Here is a 25146-nt window from a genome sequence, read left to right on the forward strand (position 1 = left end):
ATCAGCAAAGAAATGTTTATTTATGAGTTGCACTCTGAAAACTTGATCTACCTGTCTGTCTTAGTTAGCTTTTCATTTTGGAGATTTCTATCAGCTTTAGTTTGACCAGAGGCAGAAATTCACTTGATAATCATGGTGGGAAATATGGGTGGGTTGATTTACCTGATTAGAAACCAGACCTATTGAAGCCAGTAAAACATCCCTTTAGTCTGACCATCCAGCTTCTCTGGAGAGGTGAGTTGAGTGCTGCTTGCTGCTGCTGGCCCCAGCAGGTCTCTCAGGCAGCAACAGGTAGGCCCTTAATGCTGGAGATAACACAGAGCTGAACAGAGGAGGCTTTGCTTTGACCCCCATCAGCCTGTTGATCTGGGTCCGGGCTGGCACCTCAGCAGCCACTCTCTCTACCCGCTGCCCTCATCAGGTCCCTGCTAGCTCTCCTCCCAGAACCGAACAGAGACGCATCGCAGCCTTTCAGGGGCTGAGGCGAGGCTAGGTGATGGATGGTGTTGGACTGGGCTATTGCGGCAGGCTTCAGTTGTGTCTCTGTTCTGGGAGCAGCAAGGAGGGAAAGCAGAAAGGCAAGGTCAGGGGGAGGAAGAGCCCTACTTTGCATTTAGATTTGAAATGACTGTGTGTCTCTCTGTGTTGTGCTGTTGATTAGCTCAAATTCTGATCATAGCCTTCCTGCAAAGCCGTCCGCCTCAGCCTGCAAGGAAAATACCACATCAATATCAGGGGGCCTACTCCGCTCTGCAATCAGAGCACTCAAATCACACATTTTATGTCACCGGGGAAAAGAAGCCTCTCAATTGATCCTGAAAGGGATACTTCGGAATTTTGGCAAGGAGGCCCTTTATGTACTTCCCCAGAGTCAGAGTTCATCTGACTCTGGGGAAATAGATAAAGGGCCTCATTGCCAAAATTCCTGAAGTATCCCTTTAAGGATTTTCTGTCCTCATGATCTAGCTGGCTTCCTCTCGCTCCCTTCTCAGCTCACCCACACAGTGATACTTTGTGATATTGTGATACTGTATGCTGTATTAATTAATTATGGAGATCCCCTGCCTGTAATGTAGGCTACGGAGCCGCTAGCCGTGGCCTCCCTTTGATCTTGCCAAGCAGGGCAGAGCCGGGAGGCAGGAGGCAGGGCCTGTGCAGCCGCTGGCCATGCTGCTAAGCATAGGGTCTCTAGCAGATGGAGCTCACTGGCCACCAGTATCCACCATGGGGATGGCTGCTGGCTGCAGGAACAGACCTCACTCTATTCTGGGTTACTGGTCCACTTCAAGCTGTGCTAAGTGGACCAGTGATAACTAAGGGGAGCTCAATATTAGGATTACCAAATCGTGTCGAAATGCATCACATGTTGTTGACATGGTGGTTGACTACTGTGTTGTCAAATCTATTTAGTGTAATTCCATATAATATGGATGTTGCTGTTTGTGTTGCAGTAGAAAAGGAGGAGAGCTCTGATGTTGTTCAGCACCTCGTGTTATCAATTATGTTTCTAATCTGGGTTGCCCAAAAGCACATAGTGACCCAAAATAAAACACTGTGAAGGAGCTGAGAGAGAGAGCCTTCTTGTGTAGACATTTGGATCTACATATTTGTTTTTTTCAGGTCTCAATTAGCAGCTGGACTATGCAAATGTATTGATTTGTGTGTTTTAATTTAAAATGTTTAATGTTTTGTTGATGCCCTTGATGCCTTGTACACAGACATCCATTCATTCTGAATGGACTGCCAGTACTCACCATGATGTCATGCTCTGCTCAGTGGCGGGTCTGTCTGTGCTGGAAGTGATGCCTGGCAGGCTGGCTCAGTGTCTTAGACTGTCCTGGACCCTACGATATGCTACAGGGACAACAACACATTCAGCTCCAATGGAAGGGCAGGGAGGAGAGCATACTTTGGTTCTGCCTGATGAGTCTGCTGCTGCCTGGGTAGAGGAGGGAGAGTGCATTTTACACAAGCAGAGGTTTGTTCATGTGTGTACAGCTTGATGGTGTTCTAGTAATGATGTCAGAATTGATGCAGCAACACCACATTACATCAAGCTAGTGAATAGGGCAATCAATGATTGCATGTAGGCTACATCGTAAAATACCCTTGTCTGTACATTATGCTTTGAATCTATTCTTCCGTGCCCAGAAATCTGCTCCTTTTACTCTCTGTTCTGAACGCTCTAGACCAGTTCTTATAGCCTTTAGCCGTACCCTTATCCTACTCCTCCTCTGTTCCTCTGGTGATGTAGAAGTTAACCCAGGCCCTGCAGCACCTAGCTCCACTCCCTTGGTTTCATGCATGTTGACATTAGAAGCCTCCTCCCTAAGTTTGTTTTATTCACTGCTTTAGTACACTCCACCAAGCCGGATGTCCTAGCCGTGTCTGAAGCCTAGCTTAGGAAGGCCACAAAAAAATCCTGAAATTTCCATCCCTAACTATAACATTTTCCGACAAGATAGAACTGCCAAGAAGGCGGAGTTGCAATCTACTGCAGAGAGAGCCTGCAGAGCTCTGTCATACTATCCAGGTCAGTGCCAAAACAATTCGAGCTTCTACTTTTAAAAATCCACCTTTCCGGAAACAAGTCTCTCACCGTTGCCACTTGTTATAGACACCCAGCTGTGCCCTGCACACCATATGTGAATTAATTGCCCCCCATCGATCTTCAGAGTTCGTACTGTTAGGTGACCTAAACTGGGACATGCTTAACACCCCGGCCGTCCTACAATCTAAGCTAGATGCCCTCAATCTCACACAAATTATCAAGGAACCTACCAGGTTCAACCCTAAATCCGTAACCATGGGCACCCTCTTAGATATCATTCTGACCAACTTGCCCTCTAAATACACCTCTGCTGTCATCAACCAGGATCTCAGTGATCCTTGCCTGCGTGCGTAATGGGTCCGCGGTCAAATGCTCCCTAAAACACTTCAACGATCAGGCCTTTCTAATCGACCTGGCCCGGGTATCCTGGAAGGATGTTGACCTCACCCGTCAGTAGAGGATGCCTGGTTGGTCTTTAAAAGTGCTTTCCTCTCCATCTTAAATAAGCATGCCCCATTCAAAAAATGTAGAACTAACAGATATAGCCCTTGGTTCACCCCAGACTTGCCTGCCCTTGACCAGCACAAAAACATCCTGTGGCATTCTGCATTAGCATCGAATAGCCCCCGCGATATGCAACTTTTCAGGGAAGTCAGGAACCAATACACTCAGTCAGTTAGGAAAGCCAACGCTAGCTTTTTCAAACAGAAATTTGCATCCTGTAGCACTAATTCCAAAAAGTCCATGGAGAATAAGAGCACCTCCTCCCAGCTGCCTACTGTACTGATGGTAGGAAACATTGTCACCACCGATTTAAACAACGAAAATCGATCATTTCAATAAGCATTTTTCTACGGCTGGCCATGCTTTCCATCTGGCTACCCCCACCCTGGCCAACATCTCAGCACCCCTGCAGTAACTTGCCCAAGTCCCCCCCCGCTTCTCCTTCACCCAAATCCAGACAGCTGATGTTCTGAAAGAGCTGAAAAATCTGGATCCCTACAAATCAGCTGGGCTAGACAATCTGGACCCTCTCTTTCTAAAATGATCCCCCAAAATTGTTGTAACCCCTATTACTAGACTCTTTTTCGTATCGTCTGAGATCCCCAAAGATGGGAAAACTGCCGCGGTCATCCCCCTCTTCAAAGGGGAGACACTCTAGACCCAAACTGTGACAGACCTATATCCATCCTGCCCTGCCTTTTTTTAAATCTTCGAAAGCCAAGTTAACAAGCAGATCAACGACCATTTTGAATCCCACTATGGAATCTGGTTTCCGAGCTGGTCACGGGTGCACCTCAGCCATGCTCAATATCCAAAACGATATCATAACCGCCATCGATAACAGACAATACTGTGCAGCCGTCTTCATTGACCTGGTCAAGGCTTTTGACTCTGTCAAACACCGCATTCTTATCGGCAGACTCAATAGCCTTGGCTTCTCAAATGACTGCCTTGCCTGGCTCACCAACTGCTTCTCAGATGGAGTTCAGTGTGTCAAATCGGAGGGCCTGTTGTCCGGACCTCTGGCTATCGCTATGGCGGTACCACAGGGTTCAATTCTTGGGCTAACTCTTTTCTCTGTATATATCAATGATGTCGCACTTGCTGCTTGTGATTCTCTGATCCACCTCTACGCAGATGACACCATTCTGTATACGTCCAGCCTTTCTTTGGACACTGTGCTAACAAACCTCCAAATGAGCTTCAATGCCATACAACACTCCTTCCGAGGCCTTCAACTGCTTTTAAATGCTTGTAAAACTAAATGCATGCTCTTCAACCAATTGCTGCCCGTACCCTTCCGCCCGACTAGCATCACTACTCTGGACGGTTCTGACTTAGAATATGTGGACACCTACAAATACCTAGGTGTCTGGTTAGACTATAAACTCTCCTTCCAGACTCACATGAAGCATCTCCAATCCAAAATGAAATCTAGAATTGGCTTCCTATTTCACAACAAAGCCTCCTTCACTCATGCTGCCAAACATACACTCGTAAAACTGACTATCCTACCGATCCTTGACTTGGGCGATGTCATTTACAAAATAGCCTCCAACACTCTACTCAGCAAACTGGATGTAGTCTATCACAGTGCCATCCGTTTTGTCACCAAAGCCCCATATACTACCCACCACTGTGACCTGTATGCTCTTGTTGGCTGGCCCTCACTACATATTTGTCGCCACACCCACTGGCTCCAAGTCATCAATAAGTCCTTGCTAGGTAAAGCCCTGCCTTATCTTAGCTCCCTGGTCACCATAGCAACACCCACCCGCAGCACGCGCTCCAGCAGGTGTATTTCACTGGTCATCCCCAAAGCCAACACTTCCTTTGGCCGCCTTTCCTTCCAGTTCTCTGCTGCCAATGACTGGAACGAATTGCAAAAATCACTGAAGCTGGAGTCTTATATCTCCCTCTCTAACTTTAAGCATCAGCTGTCAGAGCAGCTTACCAATCACTGTACCTGTACACAGCCAATCTGTAAATAGCACACCCAGCTACCTTATCCCCATATTGTTACTTACCCCCCTGCTCTTTTGCACCCCAGTATCTCTACTTGCACATCATCATCTGCACATCTGTCATTCCGGTGTTAATGCTAAATTGTAATTATTTTGTATCCATGGCCTATTTATTGACTTACCTCCCTACTCTTCTAGATTTGCACACACTGTACATAGATTTTTTGTGGGTAGTGGGCACTGCAAAATGGGTCTGATGGAATTACCTCTGCTCTGCTACCTGCCACATCAGGTTTGATGAAGGACAGTGTGACTGACTAGCTACACAGGAACAACTCTCCCTGTTGCTGTCCTTGGAAAACACCTACAGTTACGAAAGTTTGGCGAGACACGTTATAGATGTGTTAGACCTCAGAGAGAGGATTTATCTAAAGGTCACTGCTATCATCACATGCATTTTAGAGCTCTACTGCGGTATCTCTGTTATTTAGTGTAGGAGAGTGTGTTGATTGGTGGTTGCTCTCTCTTCAGTTCTCTTCCATTTCTCATTCACCTCGTCGCAGTTTGTTTTCTGTCAAAGCCTTAGGCCCCTCTGTTCTCTTACTTTTCTCTTGTTTCATCCTCCACCTACCCACCCTTTCTTTCGGTTCTTCTTGACTTCCTCTGCTGCCAGTGACACATGGGACCATTAAGACCCTAGCAGACCATCTTCAATCGATTCTTCGACGTGTCATTACTTTTACCCATTTTCTCTCTTCTCCAAGATGGAGGAGGTAGATCTCTGGGGTTGCCATTTGTCAATGAAGATGGCTGTGGGAGTAAGTCAATTCCCTCCCAGCCTCATGCCCTAACAGAGACGGATATAAGTGTGGGGATATAAGGAGCATGCAGGAGCCTCTGCTGAACTGTCAATCCAGAGAGAAGAATCTGCCAGTAGCCCCACTCCAATGACCTCCATCACAGTGAAAAGAGAGGGAGGCTGAATATGAGTGGAGAGATGCCAGTTATTTACTGGCAAAACAAGAGGGGGGGACTGGAATTTAAAAAAAAAAATTTAAGCCCTAGTTTTTCATGGCAGGTCATCTAGACTAGAGCCGGGGCTCTGTGCTGATATGGCTTCTTCTCCACTGCTGTGTGCTGGTGATAGCCTAGCGTAGCCCTGGCTATGGTCCTAGACTAAACCAGCACTAGCCTGTCTGCCATTCTCTCACAATCAGCAGAGGAACCGGCAGAAGCCCAGCCCAGTCCAGGGAGGAGGTAACACGACGCATTACTGTATAAACTCACTAATACTGGACATATGCTAAGCTGGCTAGCCTATTATTGTGTCCAGTCAAGTGTATCCTTTAACCCACAAGGTATTCCTGGGTGCTTTCCATTACTGTACCCGAAAATATCGATATATTTTTTTTGTTATGTGCTTTTTTAAATTATATTCCTTATCAGTCCACCCACATCTGTTGAGGCTCTCGGCTGTGGAGAATGCTTCTCTCTCTCGCTCTGACCCTCTGTGACTCTCAGTGACTCAGCGTGTACCAGATGGTTCCACCACAGCAACTTCCACAGCAGCCCACCATGATCCGCTTCAGCCTCAGTTCTTTTGGATATTAATTAACCAGAGGAATCCCAATGCACAACACTGTTGTAGTCTTTGTTTACCTCTGAGTAGAGGTGTGATTTCTGTAAAGGTCAGGTTGAATCCTGATCAAGGTAGCTGAATGTCATCTATTCTAGCCACTCATCAGTCTCTCCTCAGCAGCCCTGTGTGAAGCCAGCAGCCCTGTGTGATCCCTCTGTCTTACTGATTCCATCACTGCCACGTCTCCTCTTCTCTATCACCCTGGGTCTGTGTTGCGTAGAACAGAGTGGGTACTTGGTAGCTGGCTGCAGCGTCTCACTTTCAGCCCTGAGCCATGCTGCCAAACGACTTCAAGCGCTGAGTTAATTAACTGTGTGTGTGTGTGTGTGAGAGAGAGAGCTTTTCGTGTGTGTTCCCCTGTCAAACACCAGGTCGCTCCTCTGTGCCAGCAAAGATAAAGCCCTCTCTCCTCCCAGCAGAATAACAGGAACCCACAACCAGGCCTGCCCTGGGGAAACACTGGGACTGCAGGGTCCTCACACTCACTCACGCACACACACTCACTTGTACGCACTCACACTCATTCACCTTTGCTATGTGCTTGGAATCTCTTCTGGCTACTATTATTCATGATGAGCAGAGAGCTAGGAGCTACTTGAGCAGGAATGAAATCCCCCACAGCAGTGTGGGTGGGTGGAGAAACGCTATAGGGGGTCAGAGGGTGTATGTGCAGCTGTTGCTATGTTTCCTCCTGCCTCCCATAGTCCCTTCCCATAGAAGCCCATAATCCCTTCCCATAGAAGTCCATAGTCGCAATTTTCACTTCACAGTCAGAGAAGAGACCATGGTTCCTGTTGATTCATTGTGTTGTGGAGGCCCTTTGTGTGTGACCTTACCTTATTATACCTTCTGGGAGGTGACTCTGGGGGATGGTATTAGAGATATGGCTATTGGCTAGAGACCCATAGCGTAGCCTCTCAGCTCTAAACTGCACACACAGACTGACTGAGTGATCACACTGTGGAGATCTTTATTCATCTTGATAGGGCACACTCTCCTTGGTGGCTCTGTCAGAGCTCTCTCTTTCTCTCTCGGTCTTCTCTCGGTCTTACCCCGCTCTCTCCATCTTCCCCCGCTCTCTCCGTCTTCCCCCGCTCTCTCCGTCTTCCCCCGCTCTCTCCGTCTTCTCCCGCTCTCTCTGTCTTCTCCCGCTCTCTCCGTCTTCCCCTGCTCTCCATCTTCCCTCGCTCTCTCCCTTTGCCTCGCTCTCTCCCTTTGCCTCGCTCTATCCCTCTTGCCTCGCTCTATCCATCTTGCCTCGCTCTATCCCTCTTGCCTCGCTCTCTCTCTCTTGCCTAGCTCTATCCCTCTTGCCTTGCTCTATCCCTCTTGCCTTGCTCTATCCCTCTTGCCTCGCTCTATCCCTCTTGCCTCGCTCTCTCTCTTGCCTAGCTCTCTCTCTTGCCTCGCTCTCTCCGTCTTCTCTCGCTCTCTCCCTCTTCTCTCGCTCTATCCCTCTTGCCTTGCTCTATCCCTCTTGCCTTGCTCTATCCCTCTTGCCTCGCTCTATCCCTCTTGCCTCGCTCTCTCTCTCTTGCCTAGCTCTATCCCTCTTGCCTCGCTCTCTCTCTCTTGCCTAGCTCTCTCTCTCTTGCCTAGCTCTCTCTCTCTTCCCTCGCTCTCTCTCTCTTCCCTCGCTCTCTCTCTTCCCTCTCCTCCCTGTGTCAGCCTCTCCGTCTCTTTGAAGTGAACTGTTAACCCCTGGCTGTCCCCTCAGGACACTGGTCTTCATTAAACTAAATGTGTCTATTGTTGCCTTGCCTACATCAGCTTGTTTTTAATAAGACCGCAACAGAAGTTTCTACTTTATTCTTTATACACTACAGTGTCTCTGTGTCTGTTTTTGGGCCTGAGAGGAGGCTTTTCACGTAGCCCAATTTATTGTTACAGTGTCTGTACAAGGGGCGATTCAGCCCACAGCTAGAGATCAATTGCAATTCAGCACAGGGAAAACAACAATTAATATGTAGAGTTGTCTCATTATTGGAGTGAATGTTGGTTCAGTGCCACCGGCTGACTCTGGTCACTGATACAGAGGAGAGCTGGGGGCTGTAGCCTCGTTTCTGTCCTGTCTCTAACGGTTTCCTCCCCTCTCACGTAATTACAGATCCCTATAAAACTCTCTGAGTGAAGATGGCGTTCTTCAAGAACAACTTCTGGGTGAGTCTATTTGATGTATTATATTCTATGAGGATCATTGGCAGCTCAACATGGAGAGGTGAAAACTAGCAGTCAAGGATAGGGTTATGTAACGATCAGACATTGTTTTATTTTATTTGGCCATTATGCAGGCAAACGTTAGACCCTTTTACCGCTCATTTCTATACAGATTGCAGAAGCTAATAAAAACCCAAACACTTACAAACTGTTTGTGTCCGAAGCAATAATACGCCTGCCTTTTACAGTTAAATATAATGCGGAACAACTGTTGTACAGCATTATATATTTTAAAACTTTATTTAACTAGGCAACAAATTCTTATCCACAATGATGGCCAACCAAAAGGCAAAAGGCCTCCTGCGGGGACGGGGGCCTGGGATTAAAAATAAAAAACAACACAACAAGAGGGACAACAAGGGATATATATATATATATACTTAAAGGGGACAAATACATGTAGGCTGGCAGAACAATTCCAGTCTATTCCCCTAAATCACATATGAGTCATGACACCTTACTTTCTCAGTAATTAATCTGTGAATGATACTGAACCACCACCATGATGCACATGTTGCACTCTACCAGTCTGAGTGATCTCTCACTCTCTCTCGCTTTCTCTCTCTCTTACTCTCTCTCTCGCTTTCTCTTACTCTCTCTCTCGCTTTCTCTCTCTCTTACTCTCTCTCGCTTTCTCTCACTCTCTCTCGCTTTCTCTCACTCTCTCGCTTTCTCTCTCTCTCACTTTCTCTCACTCTCTCTCGCTTTCTCTCACTCTCTCTCACTCTCACTCTCTCTCGCTTTCTCTCACTCTCTCGCTTTCTCTCACTCTCTCGCTTTCTCTCACTCTCTCTCGCTTTCTCTCGCTTTCTCTCACTCTCTCTCGCTTTCTCTCACTCTCTCTCGCTTTCTCTCTCTCTCTCGCTTTCTCTCTCTCTCTCTCGCTTTCTCTCTCTCTCTCTCTCTCTCTCGCTTTCTCTCACTCTCTCTCGCTTTCTCTCACTTTCTCTCACTCTCTCTCGCTTTCTCTCACTCTCTCTCGCTTTCTCTCACTTTCTCTCACTCTCTCTCGCTTTCTCTCACTCTCTCTCGCTTTCTCTCACTCTCTCTCGCTCTCTCGCTTTCTCTCGCTCTCTCGCTTTCTCTCACTCTCTCGCTTTCTCTCACTCTCTCTCGCTTTCTCTCACTCTCTCTCGCTTTCTCTCACTCTCTCTCGCTTTCTCTCTCTCTCTCGCTTTCTCTCACTCTCTCTTGCTTTCTCTCTCTCTCTCTCTCAATCATAGAACTGAGGTTACTTAGGCTACTTGGTCTCCTTAGTGATGGTGGGAGTAGGGGCACAGAGTTCATTCCTGACACAGATGAACACACGTCATCATACAATACCTGGAAAAGAAACCAACAGGAACCACATCAATATGTTAGACCCTGGACAGATACTGCAGAAAATAAGCATGACCGCAATGTACCACTGACTGTAACCCCCTAGTCTTAGAGGGATAGAAGGAGAGACTGAAACAGGCCAGGTGTTTGTCAGCTGCTCCTAGCGGTAATCTGACTGTGCTCCTCTGCACACCTGGCTGAGCTATTTCAGGTTTGCCCTGGTTCTAATACACCACTCTGTCAATTCACCGTGAAGGAGGGATGTTTGGAGGAGGAAGCTGTGCCAAAAAATGTAACTAAAAGTCCAGTAAATTGGGCCTGGCAGCGAGTCAGGAATTTCATTTGGTTAGGGAAATGAGATTCCTATCATTGATAGATTTTTTTGATTGGTTTTTATAGGTCGCAATATTTAGAGAATCTAAAGTTTCTTTTTTTATTCATTCAGTTGTTGGGGGATATCTGATTATGATTTCTCTGTAACTCCCCATTCCTCATTCACTGTGCATCAGATAGTGTGTGTACTTGTTTGGTAGTGCTGGGGTTTGTGTGTCTTTGTATTTGTGCATGCTCTCATATATATATATGTGTGTGTGTGTGTGTGTGCGTGTGCATGAAGCCTCTATCTCTGTGATGCTGGATCCTCCCTTGCTCCATTATGTAGAGATGTGTTGTGTGAGTGACTGTGACAGAGGCAGAGTTGAGTGTAATTGCGAGGAGCAAGCTGGGCTGTCTGTTTGCTCTGCCAGCCTGCCTGCTGACTGATCAGCAGCAAGTCATGTGATCCTGCCTGCCTTTGTGTGGCTGCAGGCTGCAGGGCCTCCATGCCTATGGAGGGGAGAGGATAACTCCTTTGTGTGGAACAAAGGCAGGTTAAAGACGCTTCCCTCCAACCCAAACCAGGAGGGACGGAACTCTCTCTCAGACAGTCTCCCATCAGTCTGTGTCCATAGGAATCCAATGTTGGCCATCTCGCATAATGATGTTGGCTTCTCTTCCTTGTCATAGTTACGGTGTTGCTCTGCTTCTCACTGCTTGGCGTACAAGCTTTACTGTAAAGGAGCAACAAAGGACTTGTCTTCTAGCTCGAAGGGCTGTTGTATAACACAGTGGACACCAGCATCCACTCCAGCTTATATCAGTTAACTTAGTTTGTCTCAGCCATGAGCTTAGTGAAGTATGCATGCCGATGCCAGCTTTCTCTGGGAATGGAGTCTCCAGGCGTGTGTGTCTGTGTGTGTGTGTGTCCCATTCCCCTTCCTCACTATCTGTGATTCTCTTATGCCGACAAATTGCAGCGCTGTGTAAATTCAACCTTGAGGTAATTAGCGTGTAGAGACACCTGGGAGCTGCATATCGGGACAGAGCCTTCAGTTCTGCTTGGATATCCAGAACCAGGCCAAACCATTATATTTGCATGTTTTCCACCCTTTCTTAATTAGTCAATGGAGGGATGGAGGAGGAATAAACATCTATCATAATTAGACACATTCTTAATGAAGTCCTCAGTCCACATCCTTGACAGTAGAATGACTCTCTCCTCTCAGATGAAAGGAGAGTGTGTACAGTATGGGTGTTGTGCTCTGTTCAGTGCTTTCGTCCCAAGACAAAGACGTTAATGCCTGTTAAGTTCATGAAAATATGCCCCCCTGTCCAATTCCCCAGTGAGATGGCTGAATGGGCGCTCTCACATTGAACACCATTAATCCTTTAATTGCACCTTTTTGCCGAACGACTCCAGACACACTCATTTTATTTTATTTTACCTTTATTTAACCAGGCAAGTCAGTTAAGAACAAATTCTTATTTACAATGACGGCCTAGGAACAGTGGGTTAACTGCCTTGTTCAGGGGCAGAACGACAGATTTGTACCTTGTTCGCTCAGGGATTCGATCTAGACACCTTTCGGTTACTGGCCCAACGCTCTAACCACTAGGCTACCTGCCTCCCCCTCCTCTAACCACTAGGCTACCTGCCTCCCTGCACTACCATTCGGAAAACTATCAGGACTGTGTGTTGGATGAATCCATGTCTTTTTATAGAATTCATTGGTGTTCTCTGCTAGGCCTCATCTGGGCACAGTGTCCGTCTGTTCCAGGAAGTGCGCTCTGCTCTCTGAGGTGAATTTATACCCAGCCAATCATTCATCAGCAGAATGAACCCAGTGTTGCCTCTGCTCTGCTCTTCCCTCCCATCCACGTTGTGCCTGGCTGTGTCTCTGGGTCTCACGGGGCTCTGCGGTCCGGAGAGGGTTGTTGTAAACACAGTGGCAGGGACGGACGGGTAGGAGTGTTATCAGAGGACACGCTCTCCTTCTCTCTTCACAACTTTCTCCTGTCTCTCTCCTCTCTCTACCTCTCTCTCCTCTTTTTCATTCTTTTTTTCTTGCTCCTTCTCTCCATCTTTCTCTCTCTCCCTCCTTGTGGAGCTGTTATTTGCTTTGCTAAATTAGATTAATGGCAGCTGGATAGTCGTTCATTGTCCTGTTAGATAAAGAGCCATTTCAGGAAATTTGCCTTCAGGTTCCTGAGGTCAGATGCAAATGCACTGGTGATGGTAATGATAGTGTGTGTGTGTGTGTGTGACTGCATTGTGCTCAGTCTCTGTCATGGGTTGGTCCTGTACTCAGGGTGTCACGTGTACCACAGAGCTCAATCCACCTGCCTGTTCCCCAATGGGGCACTGAAGCCATGAATCAATGCGGCAACAAGACTGTGTGTGTTCTGATCTGAAGTGATGTTAGTGCAGTATAGTTCCACATGGATGCTGCTGGTCTCTCCCAGGCACTGTGGACCAGGTAATGACTAGAGCAGGTGATGGGTTTGTTATGGGGACTCCATGACGATGTCCTTTTAGATGTGAAAGTAGTGTGACGGGATACTAGAGGCACATCATCAGTGCTGCTGACACTGCTGTGGGATTTGCCTATTGAGCCCAAAGTGCACCGTAAGCACAAAACCTCAATGAGTCAGCTAGACTGGCTCTTTCCTCTGACACTGACCTGGGGCTATCAAGCCATTTCGACTATATTATACTAGATCATTATCATAACATATTGGCCTATGCTATGTCATACCACACCATATTATATCCAACTCTGAGCATAGGATAGGATATGTTTCCTTTACTATCCAGGCCTGGTAGTTGTTGATAGATGGATTGGCAGGCAGGGTTGTTTATGCTGCTGACCAGTGAGAGGACAGACCGGCTGTTCTGTACTCTGTGTGTCACTGTGTGACAGGTTTCACATGGCGCCATGCCTGCCTGCCTTTCTGCCCGCTTGTATCACAGCACAAGAATGTCCTCCGACACTGGTCAGGGAGTGAACCGCTCCGGGCTCCACTCTGGTCAACCGTTGAACCACACCGACACTGAGGCTGAGGAACTAAAACTAATAGCTGCAAAACATGAATCTGGTCATTACCTGACCACACAGACTAGACTGACAGACATAGCTTCTCAGTGTTTCATGGAGTACAAAGTAATCTCAGCCATGGTGAGAAAGTTGTGAGTTGTCATTGTAATGTGCTCTCTCTTGCATGAGAAAAACTCATCTTAATTGATTTAAAGGAGTAGGGAGGGAGAAGAGGGGGACTGCATGAATCAGACAAAGAGAACTGTCAAAGACCATTGGCCATGGAGTGTAATATGAAACAGACCTGTGTGATGAACGATCTCAGAGGGAAGATGATGAGATTTTCTCATGGATTTAACTCTTATGACATCTTTGGATGATAAGTTGTTTAGGGTGCGATACTGGCACGCACATACACCATACCTGGGCAGAAAATAGTTGTATTTTTTAGTTTATATGAAAAAAACTTTTCTACTACTCGGGTAGTTGAATATAGTTTATATAGAGTTTCAACTGATTTTTAAATACAGGTCTCAGAAAAACATATAATACTTAATATTGTGAATACCTCTCAGAAAAACAAATAATACTTAATATTGTGAATACCTCTCAGAAAAACAAATAATACTTAATATTGTGAATACCTCTCAGAAAAACAAATAATACTTAATATTGTGAATACCTCTCAGAAAAACATATAATACTTAATATTGTGAATACCTCTCAGAAAAACAAATAATACTTAATATTGTGAATACCTCTCAGAAAAACAAATAATACTTAATATTGTGAATACCTCTCAGAAAAACAAATAATACTTAATATTGTGAATACCTCTCAGAAAAACATATAATACTTAATATTGTGAATACCTCTCAGAAAAACAAATAATATTTGAAGGTATTTAAATATATGCAAGTTATTTGATAACAAAAAAAATATTTATTTGATGGCTGCCAAATATTTAATGAAGACACAAACATTAGAGTAGACTACTTTTGTAGCTTTAAAATGATTATCACATAATGAGTAAGACATAAGGTAATTCAGTAACGCTCGACATCAAGTTGTTTGGAAATTGTTTTATAATTGCATAATAATGTTTTTTTTTTACATAAGTAGAGTAAGGAACAGTCACTATTCCTCTTCTGTACAGTAGTTACATAAACTATCAGCTCATTATTATGCAATTAAAATGCAATTACCAAAGTGTTATGTAACAAAATAACAAAAAAAGTTACAAAATATGTCTATTAAAGATGCACTAACCATAAATCCATGTTCCCTCGGGGGAAAAGTTTTACTATCCACGAAGCATAGTTAAAACTATAGTTGTTCCAGGTCTGACACACACACACACACACACACACGGTGAAAAACAAGATCTGCTTTTGTGCCCTTGAGCAAGGCATTTAACCCTAATTGCTCCAGGAGCGCTGTACAATAGTGACCCTGGCCCGTGACCCCACTCCCTGCGGGTGTCTTAGGGGGAGTTGGGATCTGAAGAAACACATTTCCATTACACACTTTGTAACAGGACAAATATAAGCCCTCCCCAAAAAATGTATTACTATTACTACACACACACGCACCTGTCTGTCACATAAATGAAAGAGCTGTCATACTTCTGTCCCACTGTGTCTGTTAGCAGGGGAACTCTGTTGCTGGGACAATGAGCCATGGCGGGAATGATAACCCCCCCCCCAAAGAACTGTTTCAGCCCTCTTGGAGGTCAACTACTAATTAGCTAGCAATTATTTATCTTTTCTGGAAACACAAAGGCATAATAAGAGTTGTTCAGAAAGCCAAGCCACCATATTAAATATACCCCTGGATTCATTAACTGATAAGAAAATCCACTGGGATTACTTTCATACTAATTCCTAAAGCACAAATGTGTCTGTCTCAATTGAGACCAAGAGAGTCAAATGAGAATTAGGCTTAACCTTTTTAGATGAGGCTATTTTGTTTCTGTGAAATAAGTCATATTTTCTGCCTGTGTGTTATTACTGAGTTGTGTGGGACTTAAGCTCCTTTCACAGATAAATTATTTGGAAGTTAAACAGACTGAACAGTAGTAGCTTTATGTAGGCCTATTGTTTGTTTGGGGTTCCTCTTCTGAAAACCCCCTGTCATTCATCGTTACAGTAATTGAATGGAAGACCGCTTGGGACCTGGTTGGTCTAATTTGACTATTTGCAAATATGTTTCAATGATCGCCTATGTGCCTTATTTGAATATACTGTAGGCTATTGTACGTTTTAGATGCTGTATGTTTTAGATCAGGGTTCCCCAACTGGTGGCCCATGGGAAAAATTTGGCCCGTGGGTGATTTTATTTGTCTCCCCATGTTTTCTAATTGTTGGACATAAAAGACTGTAAAAACACCAGCAAATCAGCTCCAATTGATTTTAATTTAGGAAATCTGTTCCAAAGTATTCCCACTCATAATATAGAGATATACTATGTGGCCAAAAGTAGCCTGCTCATTAAACATCTAATTCCAAAATCATAGGCATTAATATGGAGTTGGTCCCCCCTTTGCTGCTATAAAAGCCTCCACTCTTCTGGGAAGGCTTTCCACTAGATGTTGGAACATTGCTGTGGGGACTTGCTTCCATTCAGGCACAAGAGCATTAGTGAGGTCAGGCACTGATGTTGGGCAATTAGTCCTGGCTTGCAGTCGGCATTCCAATTCATCCCAAAGGTGTTTTGATTGGGTTGAGGTCAGGGCTCTGTGCAGGCAAGTCAGGCTCTTCCACACCGATCTCGACAAACCATTTCTGTATGGACCTCACTTTGTACACAGGGGCATTGTCATGCTGAAACAGTAAGGACCTTCCCCAAACTGTTGCCACAATGTTGGAAGCAGAATTGTCTAGTAGTCATTTTATGTTGTTGCGTTAAAATTTCCCTTCACTGGAACTAAGGGGCTTAGCCCGAATCATGTAAAACAGCCCCAGACCATTATTCCTCCTCCACCAAACTTTACATTTGGCACTATGCATTCGGGCTGGTAGCGTTCTCCTGGCATCCGCCAAACCCAGATTCGTCCGTCGAACTGCCTGATGGTGAAGCGTGATTCATCACTGCAGAGAACGCGTTTCCACTGCTCCAGAGTCCAATGGCGGCGAGCTTTACACCACTCCAGCCAATACTTGGCATTGCGTATGGTGATGTTAGGCTTGTTTGCGGCTGCTCGGCCATGGAAACCCATTTCATGAAGGTCCCACAAACAGTTATTGTGCTGACGTTGTTTCCAGAGGTAGTTTAAAACATTGAAAGTCACTGAGCTCTTCAGTAAGGACATTCTACTGCAAATGTTTGGTATGCTCGATTTTATACACCTGTCAGCAACGGGTGTGGCTGAAATAGCCAAATCCACTAATTTGAAGGGGTGTCCACATACACTACATGTATGTAATCATATACAAATGTAAGCAAGGTTTGAAATGATTATCTTTCAGTTAAATATTATCTCTTTGGGCTTCTTGCAGCCAATTTGCAGCCTACAAATGATTTGTAATTATTGCATTCACAAAGGCAATGCTACACCTGGTCAGAGACCATCTGGTCAGATGTACCTGTTAGCGTAGTTAAGGGAACTATATACCTGCGTTGTGTTTAGGACAGAGCAGGGCAGCTCACCTTTCTCTGGCTTGGGTTACACAAAGACTGGTGCAGATGGGAGAGAGACAAAGAATACGGCATAACTGCCCTTCCATAGAGAAGGAAAGGTTTTGGAGAATTACATGTGAATTAAAGTCTCTGTATTACCTAGTGTACTGTTGTTAAATAATCAAATGGGTTTGAACCCAAATCCTCTGATCCCTACTGAGGCCTCCAGCCCACCACCACTCTCCTGTCTGTAGACAGATGTCTCAAAGCAACGACTGTGTTTGGTGTCTGTGACTTCGGGTGGTTGTGGTGTTGGCCTGCTCTTAGCCTCTATCCCGGACCCCTTGGCATTCCAGGCATTCCCCTGCTACTTGGGAAAAGTGTGTGTCCCTCTAGCAGGGTATTTATAGTGTTGAGGAGCAGCTGCTTGCCTGTCTGGATAGCCTCCACAACAGATCCACTGTTGACATCAAAGTGGGTGCTTCAAGGTATGGGCTATTTTTAATTCTGCCTCAGTTACCCTAACGCACCTGTTACGTGATAACTTTGTTAGTGTTATATGTAGGGATGGAATCGCGTCTTTGAAACAAGCACGGCTCCTGGTTTTTTCTTTTCATGTGTGGCATTGGCTTCCTTATGCCAGTCTTGTAGAAAATAAAGACATCTGCACAAGGCGGGTAAGGTGCAGGACAAAAGGAAGAAAGTCTTTGGGTCTATGCAAATTTGATGTATTCTATTGTAGCACAATACATCTAAAATGTGCATGGACCCTGTGGGAAGACTTCTTCAGCTTGGAAGAAAATTGCATTTTTGAAAACCACTCAGCTTACCCCGTCTGCCTTCCTCTGAAAGCTGGAGGAAGAATATGTCCATTTTTGTTTCCTTAAACCAGTGTCATGATTGCTTGTGGTTCCCCTCCAATGAGAGAAACAAGAATCCATCCACAGTACTAAAGGTCATGGAAGAATACAAAATGACTTGTGTTTGTGTCATCACCTCCTCCCAGGCATGCTTCTGTTGGACAGATAGACATTTCTGTTTTCTCCAACCATATGTCAAGCTTGGTACTGGTTGCTTAACAACAAGAGAAGCTTCCACATCCACAATATTAGGACCACGATGAAAGAAAACCGTATTAGTTTTGTTTGTGTTCATCTTTTACCTCCTTTTTACCTTAACAATTCATGTTACTATGCTCCAAGGTCCTCAAGGAATAAGTAACAGAGAGAAGTGTTGACAGAATTTTATATGAACAAAAAATGTATAGTAATAACATCTCTCATATTGAAGAATCTATAAAGCTCACCCCATAGAGATGCAGTACAATATAATTCTGTGGCTCACCCAAGGACTTTGTGTTTTTGCAGGGGGACAAGAATGCAGGTTTTGACTTGCTGTACCACAACATGAAGCATGGACAGATTGCTACCAAGGAGCTGGCAGAGTTTGTCCGCGAGAGGTGAGGTGTTGTTTGGGCTGGGACGTGTGGGAGGGGTGGTACAGTAGTGATGGGATATATGGGGAGGAGTGAGATGTTTCTCAATCCGTTTTTTGATTTCAACTCATCAATTCATTTGAAAAAGTTAGTTTTCTAAATGTTCGTTAAGGTTTTGAAGATTGCCTTTAAAAAGACTGATTCCAACACAGGACACAGGGCCTTGCCATTTCTTTTCATAGTCATGTCTTTGATGGAGCCGCTCATCTCGCCTGCCAACCCTGCCCTCTAACCCACACTACTGTGCTGCATTTGGACAGACCAGCACACAGGAGTGTTAACAGACACACACACTCTCATACAAGACAAGACACAGCCCACAAGACAAGACACAGCCCACAAGACAAGACACAGCCCACAAGACAAGACACAGCCCACAAGACAAGGAGCTCCCTGTCTTACCACACACACATTTGCAGTAGCTGTGTTTTGGCATGTTATCTGGGCACTCGGCTCAGGTAAAATGCTCAGTCTGGAAAATCCTCCTCCTGGGTTGTTTTCCCTGCAGTCCTCTGAATAAATACAGTCTCTTAATGAGTCAATTAGCTGGAAGTTGAAGACTCATTGTAGTATTTAAGCCTGGGACTTACAGGGCTTTTCTTACAGGGGGATATAACAACCTGCACAGTCAGACCAATGGCGTAATCTTGACTATTATTCATAAGATCCCAACCACTGCACATTCCCCACAGGCGGGAGGAAATGTGGAGGCAACAAAGTGGCAGTCAGGAAATGAAATGAGACGTTGTAGAGACGCTGTTTCCCTCAGGACAGACGGAGTAACCCATTGAGCTGATTGATTTCCCTCACCTCAGCTCTTCTCTCTGGTCTTCTGAAACTCTCTTGCAATCTGGATGGGGAAGTTCGATTTATCTAAAAGGACAATCTAGGAGTGGTTGATTAGAAATGTCAGATATTCAAATGTTCTGTATGCCTAGCTACCCATCTTCAGGGGGTACTACTTCTCTATATCATTGAAAAAGGGATTTCTCTGTTGCCGGGAGGCTTGTGAAACTGCAGCGATTTGTTTTCGATTTGTTTTTTTACTTCTTTGCTCTCTCCTCGTCGAGATGGGAGGGGGTTGTCCCCCCCAGAATATACTGATCTACTTTTTTTTATTTTTTTCACCAGACTACAGATGGTTATTAAAATGTTATGTTCTTCCTGCAAAATGAGACCATTTATTATTCAGATGTGGGTTTGGGCAACATTTACACAGTATGGAAGCTGAATATTTATTTCCCTTTGCCTGGCTGTTTATACCCTATGTTTGCTCTTTATTATACTCTGTACATAATAATATGATCCATTATGCTAGTAAGATGTCGAATCAAAGTTTATTTGTCACGTGCGCCGAGTACAACAGGTGTAGGTAGACCTTAAGTGAAATGCTTACTTACAGGCTCTAACCAATAGTGCAAAAAAAGGTGTTAGGTGAACAATAGTTGGGAAACAAATAAAACAACAGTAAAAATAGGCTATTTACAGTAGCGACGCTATAAAAGTAGTGAGGCTACATACAGACACCGGTTAGTCAGGCTGATTGAGGTAGTATGTACATGTAGATATAGTTAAATTGACTATGCATACAGTGGGGCAAAAAAGTATTTAGTCAGCCACCAATTGTGCAAGTTCTCCTACTTAAAAAGATGAGAGAGGCCTGTAATTTTCATCATAGGTACACTTCAACTATGACAGACAAAATGAGCAAAAAAAATCCAGAAAATCACATTGTAGGATTTTTAATGAATTTATTTGCAAATTATGGTGGAAAATAAGTATTTGGTCAATAACAAAAGTTTATCTCAATACTTTGTTATATACCCTTTGTTGGCAATGACAGAGGTCAAACGTTTTCTGTAAGTCTTCACAAGGTTTTCACACACTGTTGCTGGTATTTTGGCCCATTCCTCCATGCAGATCTCCTCTAGAGCACTGTTTTGGGGCTGTTGCTGGGCAACACAGACTTTCAACTCCCAAAGATTTTCTATGGGGTTGAAATCTGGAGACTGGCTAGGCCACTCCAGGACCTTGAAATGCTTCTTACGAAGCCACTCCTTCGTTGCCCGGGTGGTGTGTTTGGGATCATTGTCATGCTGAAAGACCCAGCCACGTTTCATCTTCAATGCCCTTGCTGATGGAAGGAGGTTTTCACTCAAAATCACACGATACATGGCCCCATTCATTCTTTCCTTTACACGGATCAGTCGTCCTGGTCCCTTTGCAGAAAAACAGCCCCAAAGCATGATGTTTCCACCCCCATACTTCACAGTAGGTATGGTGTTCTTTGGATGCAACTCAGCATTCTTTGTCCTCCAAACACGACGAGTTGAGTTTTTACCAAAAAGTTATATTTTGGTTTCATCTGACCATATGACATTCTCCCAATCTTCTTCTGGATCATCCAAATGCTCTCTAGCAAACTTCAGACGAGCCTGGACATGTACTGGCTTAAGCAGGGGGACACGTCTGGCACTGCAGGATTTGAGTCCCTGGCGGCGTAGTGTGTTACTGATGGTAGGCTTTGTTACTTTGGTCCCTGCTCTCTGCAGGTCATTCACTAGGTCCCCCCGTGTGGTTCTGTGATTTTTGCTCACCGTTCTTGTGATCATTTTGACTCCACGGGGTGAGATCTTGCGTGTAGCCCCAGATCGAGGGAGATTATCAGTGGTCTTGTATGTCTTCCATTTCCTAATAATTGCTCCCACAGTTGATTTCTTCAAACCAAGCTGCTTACCTGTTGCAGATCCAGTCTTCCCAGCCTGGTGCAGGTCTACAATTTTGTTTCTGGTGTCCTTTGACAGCTCTTTGGTCTTGGCCATAGTGGAGTTTGTAGTTTGACTGTTTGAGTTTGTGGATAGGTGTCTTTTATACTGATAACAAGTTCAAACAGGTGACATTAATACAGGTAACGAGTGGAGGACAGAGGAGCCTCTTAAAGAAGAAGTTGCAGGTCTGTGAGACCCAGAAATCTTGCTTGTTTGTAGGTGACCAAATACTTATTTTCCACCATAATTTGCAAATAAATTCATTAAAAATCCTACAATGTGATTTTCTGGATTTTTCTTCTAATTTTGTCTGTCATAGTTGAAGTGTACCTATGATGAAAATACAGGCCTCTCTCATCTTTTCAAGTGGGAGAACTTGCACAATTGGTGGCTGACTGAATACTTTTTTGTCCCACTGTATATGATGAACAGAGAGTAGCAGTAGTGTAAAAGAGGGGTTGGCGGGTGGTGGGTGGGACACAATACAGATAGCCAGGTTAGCCACTGTGCAGGAGCACTGGCTGGTCGGCCCAATTGAGGTAGTATGTACATGAATGTATAGTTAAAGTGACTATGCATATATGATAAGCAGAGAGTAGAAGCAACGTAAAAAGAGGGGTTGGGGGGACACACACAATGCAAACTGTTGAGAAGCCTTTTTGTCCTAGACTTGGCACTCCGGTACCGCTTGCCATGTGGTAGTAGAGAGAACAGTCTATGGTTGGGGTGGCTGGTGTCTTTGATGATTTTTAGGGAATCCCTCTGACATCGCCTGGTGTAGAGGTCCTGGATGGCAGGCAGCTTAGCCCCAGTGATGTACTGGGCCGTACGCACTACCCTCTAGTGCCTTGCGGTCACAGGCCGAGCAGTTGCCGTACCAGGCAGTGATGCAACCATGCTTTCGATGTTGCAGCTGTAGAACCTTTTGAGGATCTCAGGCCAAATATTTTTAGTTTCCTGAGGGAGAATAGGCTTTGTCGTGCCCCACGACAGTCGTGCCCCACGACTGTCTTGGTGTGTTTGGACCATTCTAGTTTGTTGTTGATCCGGACACCAAGGAACTTGAAGCTCTCAACCTGCTCCACTACAGCCCCGCCGATGAGAATGGGGGCGTGCTCGGTCCTCCTTTTCCTGTAGTCCACAATAATCCCCTTAGTCTTGGTTACGTTGAGGGATAGGTTGTTATTCTGGCACCACCCAGCCAGGTCTCTGACTTCCTCCCTATAGGCTGTCTCATCGTTGTCGGTGATCAGGCCTACCACTGTTGTGTCATTTGCAAACTTAATAATGGTGTTGGAGTCGTGCCTGGCCATGCAGTCGTGGGTGAACAGGGAGTACAGGAGTGGACTGAGCACGCACCCCTGGGGAGCTCCAGTGTTGAGGATCAGCGTGGCAGATGTGTTGTTACCTACCATCACCACCTGGGGGCGGCCCGTCAGGAAGTCCAGGAGCCAGTTGCAGAGGGAGGTGTTTAGTCCCAGGGATCCTTAGCTTAGTGATGAGCTTTGAAGGTACTATTGTGTTTAACGCTGAGCTGTAGTCAATGAACAGCATTCTCACGTAAGTGTTCCTTTTGTCCAGGTGGGAAAGGGCAGTGTGGACTTCAATAGAGATTACATCATCTGTGGATCTGTTGGGGCGGTATGCAAATTGGAGTGGGTCTAGGGTTTCTGGGATAATGGTGTTGATGTGAGCCATTACCAACCTTTCAAAGCACTTCATGACTACAGCCGTGAGTACTACGGGTCTGTAGTCATTTAGGCAGGTTGCCTTTGTGTTCTTGGGCACAGGGACTATGGGGGTCTGCTTGAAACATGTTGGTATTACAGACTTAATCAGGGACATGTTGAAAATGTCATTGAAGACACCTGCCAGTTAGTCAGCACATGCCCGGAGCACACGTCCTGGTAATCCCTCTGGCCCCGCAGCCTTGCGTATGTTGACCTGTTTAAAGGTCTTACTCACGTCGGCTACGGAGAGCATGATCACACAGTCGCCTGAAACAGCTGATGCTCTCATGCATGCCTCAGTGTTGCTTGCCTCGAAGAGAGCATAGAAGTGATTTAGCTTGTCTGGTAGGCTCGTGTCACTGGGCAGCTCGCGGCTGTGCTTCCCTTTTGTAGTCTGTAATAGTTTGCAAGCCCTGCCACATAAGACAAGCGTCGGAGCCGGTGTAGTATGATTCAATCTTAGCCCTGTATTGACACTTTGCCTGTTTGATGGTTCGTCGCAGGGCATTGCAGGAGTCCCGCACCTTACAAGCGGCAGCTCTACCCTTTAGCTCAGTGCGAATGTTGCCTGTAATCCATGGCTTCTGGCTGGGGTATGTACGTACAGTCACTGTGGGGACGATGTCCTCGATATGCAATCGTTTTTCTGTGAGCCAGAAGGGTATGAGTGTAGGTTTAATAGCTCTATCTGCAGTTGGATGCAGGATTTCCAATGCTGAGACTGTGTAGTAGAATATCACTGTCTGGTTTGTTACTGACCAGCCAGGGGTTCATAGGGATTTACTCTTATCTATCTGTGGGTTCTCAGGGCTGCCATAGAGGAAACCTACTCCAAGTCTATGAGCAAAATGGCTAAGATGGCAAGCAATGGAAGCCCACTAGGGTGAGTATAATAGATAACCATTGTCATCAACATCTCAGTTTAGAGAGCAATATTCTTATCATAATGAAATCAACTGTTCTATATTGGCAGGGTGCTTAGAGGATGTACAGTAGTTTGTCTGCATGATTAGGGTCTATGATTCTCTAGGGTCCATGATTACTGGGTCATAGGTCAGGGATGTGATCTACTCCATCATCCCAGAACTCTCTGCCTTCTTCACTTCCTGTGTGTGTTGTTTTCGGGTGCTTTGGTTTGTTTAACTCTAGAAATGCACCATGAAGATGGACCATTCATACAAAATGTATGAAGTCACCTCTGTAAATGTATACTGAGTATACAAAACATTAGGAACGTCTGCTCTTTTCATGACATAAACTGATCAGGTGAATCCAGGTGAAAGCTATGATCCCTTGTTGATGTCACTCCTTAAATCCACTTCAATCAGTTTAGATGAAGGGGAGGAGACAGGTTAAAGAAGGAATTTTAAGCCTTGAGACAATTGAGAAATGGATTGTGTATGTGTGCCATTCAGAGGGTGAATGGGCAATATTTAAGTGCCTTTGAACACTGCAACACTGCTGGGTTGTTCACGCTCAACAGTTTCCTGTGCGTATTCAGAATGGTCCACCACTCAAAGGACATCCAGCCAACTTGACGCAACTGTGGGAAGCATTAGAAGCAGCATGGGCCAGGATCTCTGTGGAACGCTTTCGACACTTTGTAGAGTCCATGCCCCGGCTAATTGACGCTGTTCTAAGGGCAAAAGGGGGTGGAACTGAAAATTAGGAAGGTGTTCCTAATGTTTTGTACACTCAGTATATGTTATTATTAGCTAAAAAAAACACAAAGGACTTTATACCATAGGTGACATACTGCTGTGTGGTCCTCAGGACGTTTGCCCCTATGTGGGACGTGTTCCGGGTGTCATCAGACAAGCTGGCTCTCTGCCACCTTGAGCTGATGCGCAAGATGAACGACCTCATCCGGGACATCAACAAGTATGGTGACGAGCAGGTCAAAGTTCACCGCAAGGTAACATGAGGAAGCCCCTCTTCTCACCATATGTTTCCATGATGGTGCCACCTCTAACCCCCCATGAATCAT

At 45.3% G+C, this 25146-nt stretch overlaps 1 protein-coding gene across 4 annotated transcripts in view; it reads left to right on the forward strand.

The window, feature by feature from the left end:
• fcho1 (FCH and mu domain containing endocytic adaptor 1) overlaps positions 1-25146 on the forward strand; it is a 46476-nt gene that overhangs the window by 9307 nt on the left and 12023 nt on the right. For 3 of the 4 annotated variants that reach the window (XM_024421494.2, XM_024421495.2, XM_042322119.1), the window contains 4 exons: positions 8766-8818; positions 18534-18625; positions 23968-24042; positions 24933-25074. In XM_024421494.2, coding sequence (XP_024277262.2) covers positions 8792-8818; positions 18534-18625; positions 23968-24042; positions 24933-25074 — 336 coding nt within the window. In that variant the 5' untranslated portion in view covers positions 8766-8791. Of the gene's footprint in view, positions 1-1728; positions 1979-8765; positions 8819-18533; positions 18626-23967; positions 24043-24932; positions 25075-25146 lie in introns of those variants that run through there. The other variant, XM_042322120.1, reaches the window with a different exon arrangement.

Source organism: Oncorhynchus tshawytscha, linkage group LG05, assembly GCF_018296145.1.
Source record: "Oncorhynchus tshawytscha isolate Ot180627B linkage group LG05, Otsh_v2.0, whole genome shotgun sequence".
Classification (NCBI taxonomy): domain Eukaryota; kingdom Metazoa; phylum Chordata; class Actinopteri; order Salmoniformes; family Salmonidae; genus Oncorhynchus; species Oncorhynchus tshawytscha.